We start from the raw sequence: 9433 nt of genomic DNA on the forward strand, positions 1-9433 counted from the left end.
CCAAGTCAAGACCAAGTCCAAAAAGGTTTGAGTCCAAGTCAAGACCGAGTCCAAAAAGGTTTGAGTCCAAGACAAGACTGAGTCCAAATAGGTTTGAGTCCAAGACAAGTCCAAAAAGGTTTGGTTCCAAGACCAAGTCCAAAGAGGTTCCAGTCTTAAAACTGGTCCTATGCATGACAGTATCAAGACAATCATTGTGAGTTTCCCTTTCCCTCCAATATTATTAACAAAATAAAGACACCTGGACTTGGTCGAGACCAAAAGCCACATTGGGCAAGACCAGTGGCCGGGACCGAGACAAGTCCAAGTCCAAATACTAGTGAGTCCGAGACCATAGAAAAATGGTCTTGATTCCAGAGTTGAGTCCAGGACCGGACTAGAGTACTACAGCCCTGCAGTTAACTCTCTGTATGGCATTTATGAGCATAACTTAAACCAGTATCTGTGTGTGTGTGTTTATCCGTAGAAACCCTACGTATGTAAGATCCCGGGTTGTACCAAACGCTACACGGACCCCAGCTCTCTCAGGAAGCACGTGAAGACGGTCCACGGCCCAGAGGCCCACGTCACCAAGAAGCAGCGCAGCGACCTCCCGCCGAGGCCGCCCAGGGAGAACGGCGAGAACGAGACCGGTACCGCAGACAGAACCCAGAAAGACGACAAGATTTCTGACAACAGCTCCCCCAGAGGTGTGGAGGACTACCTGCACGTCAAATCCATCAAGACGGAAAACTCTGTGGTAAGAACGCGCAAAAAGTTAAGATTTCTTTGTACTAACGACTTCCTTTTACTCTAAAAGTCCTAAAAGAGAATTTGAGTTGTAGTCCATCGGTCCTGCAAATAACAGCCCGCCCTGTTATTCTAACCTCTGCTCTGCTTGCGGCTTGTCTTCATTTCTCTCCCTTTTTCTGACTTTCCTTATGGACAGACCTTGCTAAGGTGAGCTCACCTTTGGCTTATTTTCATATACTTCACCATCTAACGCCATCTTTTGCAATTTTGCTTCATCCAAAATTAACTGTTTTAATTCAAAATGAGATAAATCAAAAGCCAGGGAGAAACTGCTACTTGGATCTGGAAACTACTAACACAAAGGTCCCTTTCTTGGGGTTCAGCATAAGATACTGACCCTTAAAAGCTGACACCTGTAATGCTGAATCTCTTTGTACATTACATTTTTACCCATTTAAGGATAAATTCTTGTTTACTGTAGAATATTTTGGAGTCAAACTGTCCTCGAATGAACTCACGCCTTCATTTTATCATCAGCTGCATCCGGATTTTATAACTTTATAAAAGAATACATGATCATGTTTAATCATTTTTTTTGTTTTTTGTTTTTTATTAAATATACACTCAGTTGCATGCCATCTACGACACAGTGTACGTCCCTTTTCCTTTTACACCAACAGTGGAGTCCATTCAAACACCTGTCGGAGAGCCTAAACCTGATGAAAGCAACTCCAGGATTAATATTCCAGCTTTGGGAATTGGTTTTGCTGCTCTGTGCAAACAGAGCCAACTATCACGCTATGATCAAGACAGTGTTTTAGCTGTGAATACATTAGTCTGCGATGAAACCAGGGCTGATCAAGGCCAATTCAGTGAGATAAATGTATATAATATGTACTATATAATATATATAATATACAATTTGTAATATAATGTATAACCGTTATAGTCCTAAGAAAAGACATCATCATTTATATTACAAATTGTATATGTACAGTATGTAATATACAATTTGTAATATAATGTATTACCGTTTTATGAAAAGACATCATTTTGAACCATATAATACATATTAACTCCCATTTGCACAAGCTAAGTGAGTTAGATAATGTCAGGGCTGTAGTCAAGACCACCTTAGTCAAGTCCAAGACCAGGACTAGTCGAGTCCAAGTCAAGGCTGAGTCCAAAAAGGTTTGAGCCTGAGTCAAGACCGAGTCCAAAAAGGCTCGAGTCAAGACCGAGTCCAGGACAGAATAAAATTCTTATGCATAACAGTATCAAGACAATCATTTTGGGTTTCACTTTCCCTCCAATATTATTATCAACATAACAAAGACACCTGGACTCGGTCCAGACCAAAAGACCAAAAGACATATCTGGCAAGACCAGTGGCCGAGACAAGTCGGAGTCCAATTACTAGCGAGTCCAAGACAAGTCCGAGACCGTAGAAAAACGGTCTCGAGCCGGGCTCGAGTCCAAGACCGGACTCGAGTACTACAGCCCTGGATAATATTGATAAAACTACTGCAGAAAATGTGACATCTTTAAGTTCTGAGGTCAAATATGAGTAAAATAAGTGCAAGATAAGTGGTACTTGTTGGCTAGATAGAACTACAAAAAAATGAAAGATTGTGTACTGTAGATGAAAGAAAGGAAATCCCAAAAGGTTTTTAATGTAAATCTAACTGAAACAGGTCGGTGTGACAAGCAGCGCTTCGTGCTCCCCTAAATGTTCAGAAAGAGTTCAGTTTTTAAAGAAGCATGATCCCATTTCGTGATGATTACTTGGACTCTGGCTCCTTTCATCCTTCCCATTTCCAATTCACAGACAGACTGAGATAGTCTGTAATCTGTGGTGCGCCCCCACCTCTTCACCCCCTCCCCCCCAAAAAACAGTCATTATTTACAATTAAGCTGGGGGAGGATAAAAGATGATTCACTGTTCTTCGTGCCATGTTCACCACCGCTCCACTTCTGTTCTGTGAGTAAAAAAACTGTTTTTTTTTTAGATAAAATGTTCTGCTTCACTTAAGCTCTTTTTGGTCTACTCTTTCTTTCTTTCCTTTTGCTCTTTCCATCTATCCCTCCTTCTAGATGTATCAGTCCAGCCCTGGTGGTCAGTCATCATGTAGCAGCGAACCATCACCACTTGGCAGTGCCACCAACAATGACAGTGGAGTAGAAATGGCGGCGCACAGCGGGGAAAGCCTGGGGGACCTCAGCACCTTGGACGACCTGCCCTTTATGGAGTCCTCGGGCTGTGAAGATTCGACCGGCGGGGTCGCGGTGGTGGGTCTCCACTTCCGAAAGCAGTTTGGCACCAGCCGGCGCATGGAGTATTTAAAGAAGGAGAAGCTGAAGACAGTGAGGGACTCGTGTCGATGGACCAGCAACCCAACGTCCCTGGTCCTTGGCACCAAGCTCCCACCCATACCAGCAGGCGGTGAGTACTGAGGATATTTATAGTAAGATTAAAGCTGAACTCCCCAACACGTTCCCAATATTCATTCTCCTTTAAACTGTGGTTTGGTCTGCAGCAACTCCTGAGAAAAAATATCTAAATCTTGAAGGAGACCTATCATGCTTTTCTGGATTTCCTGTCATATCTATAATGTTGGATGTTCATGTTAAACGTGGCCAAAGCTTCAAATAATGACCTAAAGATATTTAAAAGAAATCCCGTTGTTTCTACTCTCGGCTCCTTATGATGTCATACTGAACAAAGTTTCTACTCTGCTCTTTGGGAGGGGGTCTTTTAGAGACTGGTACCCCAACAGAGTATTTCAGACTTAGGGTAAACACAGGTGCAGCAGCCAGGGGCAGTATGACAAAAATAATGTTTTTTGAAACATTAAAGCTCCACATGATCTTGTAGAAACTCAAAATACAAGCATGAACCTGAAAACGTGATATAATAGGTGTTCTTTAAGCTGTTAGATGTTCCACTTTGTCCACCAGCTACTGTAGTTGCGAATCTGAATTTGACGGTCTGCTGGTTTTAGATTCGGTTTATAAGATTTCAGATTTATCAGGTGTTCAGACTCCAAAGAGCTGCCAAGTTGGTGAGAATTCAAGTGTCTAACATTTTTATCTGTTCATTCACAGGGTCCTTCCTGGAGAGTCCAAGTATGGGTGGTGGTCTGGTGTCCTTCCCTGGTTCCGGCTTTGGTGATCTGAGCTCTGGTAAAACGACTCTGCTGGAAAACCTTTCAGAACGCCGTGACAGCACCTCCAGCACCCTGAGCTCAGTTTACACCCTCAGCCGCCGCTCCTCCGGCATCTCCCCTTGCTACTCTAGCCGGCGCTCAAGCCAGGCCTCGCAGTTTGGTGCCAACCGCCCCAGCAACCTTAGCTCGGCCGACTCCTACGACCCCATCTCCGCTGACATGTCCCGGCGCTCCAGTCAGGCCAGCCAGTGTGGGGGAGGCAGCGGCGGAGCAGGAGTGTATGGAGGGGGCATACCCAGCCCTCTCAGCCTGACCCCAGCGCAGCACTACCACCTCAAGGCGAAATACGCTGCCGCCACTGGAGGAGCACCGCCTACGCCTCTTCCATACATGGACAGAATGGGTCTGAAGGCACACACAGCACAGTATGGGGACTCTTCCACCACCAACAAAGGCCTGCCTTCCAGGCAGTACAACAGCTACACCACACGGAGCCTGATGCCCCATGAGGTCCCATCTAACATCCCCCGCCGAGCAAGTGACCCCGTGAGACGCGTAGCTATAGATTATTTCAGCCAGCCACAAATGCAGCGCTACAACAGCATGGGCGCACTGACTGCAGAGCAGCCCCATCAGCTTCCTGCAAGACATAGCCGACTTTCATCCCAGCAAGGTTGCCTACAACCGGATGGTAGTCCGTACCTCTACCCTTACGGCCTGCGACCACCCAGCATTTCCGAGAACGCCAGGATGGGGATAATACCTAGTGACATCCCTGAAGAAGACCTGATGCTGCCTGACCTCAGTGACCCAATCAACAGAGTGTCACAAAATCAACAAGATTCCCAAGGAGACCCCAATCTCCAGCAGCAGTTGTACTATCAGAGAAGGACGGCCGCTGTGAATGCCAACATGAATCAGGTTTTGTCCACTTCCAACATGAGTCCAGGGCAGCAACGTCAGATGTGTCCATCTTCACCGAGGGACAGTAAGGCCAACTTACTCACTCAGTGGAACAAAGTCTCTTTGGGACACATGGATGCCAGCCAGCTGTCCTCCAAGGTCCAGGTTCGAGGGAACCTGGCTGTCCTCCAACAAAACCAGAACTTTGGCTCTTTTCACAGCAATCTCAGCTCCAACCAGCAGACGGTTAAAAACCTTGTTAACACAATGCAGCAAGGATGCAAACATCTGAATACTGAACCAGGAGCAAACTGCTTTCAGCAACAAAGATTACAGCATTCGTCAAATCTCAATGAAGCACTTAGCTCTCAGTGCAGGTTCAACAAAGGCTTAAGTCCTTGTTATAAGAACAGTAACACCACTTATCTACCATGTAACAACACAACAGCAGTCAGTGGGAGCATGCTAATCCCCACATGCAAACAGGAGCCAGTTGACATGGACACTGTGGAAATGCACTTTGCTGATGCTGGATTTCAGCCTGTGCAAGTTAAAATCGAGGACTGTGGTAAATCAATAATGATGTCAGATCAGCAGAAATGTCACATGACCCCCCAAAATTCCTTGCAAACTGTGAATCAGAGCCATTTCCAGCCAATGCCACCAACAGAGCCTAAATCAAGGCACCCAAGTATTGCTAACGTGGACATTGCTTCTTCCTCGTTACCCACTGGTGGAGTTTTAGGACTTCATTGCAGCAACAACTCATATGACAATGCCTTGTACTACACAGGGCAGATTCAAGTATTTTGTGTTTCTCCTGCGGTGAATGTACCTCCTTCTGAAAACAATGCAGTGTCTCCCAGTCCAGGCGACACACAAGCATCTAGGACTGTGAACTGTAATGCAGCACTGGAGCAGGCGCAGATAGACTTTGATAGCATGCTGGACGATGGGGATCACTCCAGCCTCATGTCGGGAACCCTGAGTCCAGGTCTGCTCCAGAGCTTGTCCCGGAGCTCCTCTCGCCTGACAACGCCAAGGAACTCAGTGACAATCCCCACGGTGCCGGCGGGGACGGGCAACATGGCCATCGGAGACATGAGCTCGTTGCTGACTGCTCTGGCAGAAGAAAGCAAGTTCCTCACCTCGATGTCATGACAAACGATTTCCCCTCGGCTGAACTTTTGAACTCCTGATGCACAATAGACATTCAAAACTTAAAATTGATGTAATTGTGTGCCAAAAAGCCTCTGCGGTGTGTGTGACGCTTGTTTTCTTGTACAGTCTCAATTGTAATTTTAAAAAAATGGTAATTTTCTATCTTTTTGAAAAGCCATATCTCTGTTTTTTTGCTGCCATAGGTGGTAAATATGATGTAAACAACAGAAATCTTTCAGTTGTTGTACAGGTCTGCAGTAAGATCAGTTTACTAAGTGCCTGGCTCAGCCAAAACATATGCATCTTCTGCATAGGATTACATTTAAAATGTGTAAAAATGCAACCAGGTAATTCATCCGATACCTGCATACTTGGAATGTACCATCACCAACAACTGGTTTAACACTGTAAATTACTCAAGCTGAACTATATTCTACAAGTTGCTCGTTTCAGCTCGACAAGCTTAAGTTTCTCTTCCTGTTGTACATTGTCGTACCAGTTCGTTGAGCTGGTTAAATGTAAATATCATTTGTACATTTTTAAGAAATACAATATTGACATTGATTTTTTTAAACAAAAACTGTTGGTGTTGTTCTTTGGGAAGATGTTTTAGGAGTTCCTCCAGAATAAGATCTGATGAAATATGTTGAGTTTCCTGTAATAATCATTCCTATGACCCTTTGGTTAAGGTTTGGTTAGCTGGAGACCACTGAACTACTTGGTTAGGGTTTTGGAAAGATCATGGTTTGGGTTACAAAACAACTACGCTGTCATGGTTTAAGGAAGAACTACTTGGTTAAGTTTAGGGAACGATCTTCGTCATGGTAAATTAAAGTCAGCATTGACTGTTGGTAGGAAATGATGATGATCAGTCAATGATTTATCAAGCAGAAATGCACACATTTGATAGTTCCAGCTTCTAAATTGCGAGGATTTGCTGCTTTTTCTACTTACACATTACAATAAACTGAATATCTTTAGGCTTTAGACAGCATTGGAATCACCAGATCACAATCAATTAAGGAAAATATCGGTAGATGCAGCTACATAAATGTCTTATTTAGACATGTTAACAAATGGATGTCATTTTTCCCTGGAGAGAAAGTCTTTAATTATATCATATTCAACAGCTTTATGTTCACAAAATCAAATCATCAGGCTGTGGAAGCGCTGCCTAAAACAAAGAGACAAGTAACTCAGTTGTAAACTAAGCCTTGCCATGCTCTCTTGCTTCTTGTATAATGATTATTCATCCGTCCGTCCCCTGATTGTCTCCTGTATAAGTCGAAGTGTTGATCTCTTCAATAATTCAACAACAACAACTTTAGTCTTTGAAGCCACGTTGCTGCACCCTTTTTCCTCAAACCTCTCTTGTTGAATGTCAGACTGAGGCGTCCCACTTTCTTAAGACGTTGCACGACCTCTTTGAAATAACTCCCCCTGACCTCTTCTTACCTCGCCGGCAAGAGCAAGCTCGACGTAATGTAAATCCTCACTCGCAAGCTGATGAAAAAGGACGCTAACAGGAGGGGAAAAGGCTAGACTGCTGCTGCTGCTGCTGCTGCTGCAGTTAGCCCGAGTGTACTTCAATATTAGCTCTGACAGAGCGGCCCAGAGGACACAGCTGCTGAAACCACATAAAACCCAGCAGCCGAGAGCAGCGAGGGCTTCCTGGGACGCAGAGCTGAGCATTAGCAAGAGGAACAAATGATTTTAGTCTGTCAGGGAATTCAGCCGAGGATACGTTTGATCTGGAGGTTTGTGATTGCTTCTGCCGCTGGAATCCCTTATTCTCTCAGAGATGTGAAGTGGGAGAGAAAACAGCCCCGGGCTGTGATATTCAACCAGGCCCCCGAACAAGAGGTGGAGAGAAGACTTTTTTGCAAAGACTGCATTGCCAGCACGTTCATTTATTGATGGAGATAACGCAGTGAGAACGACGTGTTTTGGGCCCTCTGCCAATAAACTCAGGGATCAGAAAAATTGTACTGTAGTCCGTTTAAAAGACCTGATTTTAATCATACAAACGGGATGTAAATAAACCCAAAGGGGGGGATTTGGAGGGATTTTTTGCTGCTTTTTTGCACTTAACACGCAGTGTAGCACAAATTCAAATTAGGTATTTACTCAAGTCACTCCAGCTTGTGTCCGGTATTTAGTAAAATAAGACTAAGAAGAGCTCAGAGGCTTCTTTTCCTCCTTGTAATCTTATTGGAGTCAAGTCCATTTTATCTATATGAAAATCACAAATTTGAAGCTTTAACAAGCAGTACAACATTGGTTTCATTGTTCAAGCTGATTTTTTAATCTAATGTCCAGGCCGATAAACTTCAACGTACAGTCCTGCAGGAATTCTCTGATTTTAGTTTTAGTTTCTGAGTTCCATCATGAAATGAGATCCTAGACATCTGTTTTAATCTAATCTTTAATCTATGACATTTATCAAAACCCACTGGTTACTGATGGGAAATCCAACATTTATTCCACAAACCTCCTCCTGCAGAAGTCTGGGAAACCGTCTCCTGGGACAAGAAGATCCCTTAGAAATGGCAGCAGCTTAAGTATTGCACCCAAATAACCTTTATTAATCCGGGTAAATCGAGTGAGACGAGCTGTCACATTCACATAGTTACACATCCATCGCTGGAAGTTGGTTTTTATCATTTTTTACAGTGTCTTTTGTAGAAAATATGTTGCAAATGTCATATTAAGTGCTAAACCAGATGGAAAGTAAAGAGTGGGGGTGGGGGGGTCTTGGGGGCCGACGGTTGAGGAGAAGACCACGTCCAGGACCAATCAAGTGCAACTAACCATTATCTTCACTGTTGAATAATCTGTGGATTAATCTCTCGATTAATGGATTATTGATTGGTCTATAAAATGAGGATCAGTGTTTCCCAAAACCCGAGACAACGTCCGCAAATGTCTTGTCCACAACTCAAAAATATTTAGTTTACTGTCACAGAGGAGAGAAGAATGCTTAAAAAAACAGATTAATCAATTACCAAAATATTCAATTAATTGATTAATCTTTGCAGCTCTGCAGCCAAGGACCTTTGTTGCACAACTTTCCCATTATCTATTAATTAAAGGATTTAATAAAGGCCTCAAAATGCTAAATAAATAACCAAAACAAAGCTCTGACATCCAAAGTTAGGGACAGTAATCAAGAGTAATGCCAAATAAATCTGAACCACTTTGATCAACAGCTGCTTCATTGAGGATTGTCTGATTTTCTCTGAATTTAAATATGAAAACAAGATTAAATTATCCAATATTATAATTATCCAGTTTAGTAACTCGGTTCAGAGTCGTCTCCATTTAGGTCGGTTTTGGGTTTTTATGACCTGAACTCACCAAGTGGCCGTAAACGGGCCGGTCTGCTGAGACTTTAGAGGAATTCGGAGGCTCTTTATGAACAATAAGCTTTCAAAACACTCGGACCGAACCCAACGCAAAAACACCTTAAA

The 9433-nt window shown here is 43.6% G+C and overlaps 1 protein-coding gene across 1 annotated transcript in view; it reads left to right on the top strand.

Moving 5' to 3' along the window:
- LOC117939650 (zinc finger protein GLI2-like) overlaps positions 1–6435 on the top strand; it is a 37130-nt gene extending 30695 nt beyond the window's left edge. Inside the window, exons 10-12 of the mRNA XM_034865120.1 lie at positions 467–739; positions 2827–3175; positions 3838–6435. Of these exons, the coding sequence (XP_034721011.1) occupies positions 467–739; positions 2827–3175; positions 3838–5963 (2748 nt within the window). The 3' untranslated portion in view covers positions 5964–6435. The remainder of the gene's footprint in view (positions 1–466; positions 740–2826; positions 3176–3837) is intronic.
- The last annotated feature ends 2998 nt before the right edge of the window (positions 6436–9433 follow it).

This window comes from Etheostoma cragini, chromosome 24 (genome assembly GCF_013103735.1).
Source record: "Etheostoma cragini isolate CJK2018 chromosome 24, CSU_Ecrag_1.0, whole genome shotgun sequence".
NCBI classification, from domain to species: Eukaryota; Metazoa; Chordata; class Actinopteri; order Perciformes; family Percidae; genus Etheostoma; species Etheostoma cragini.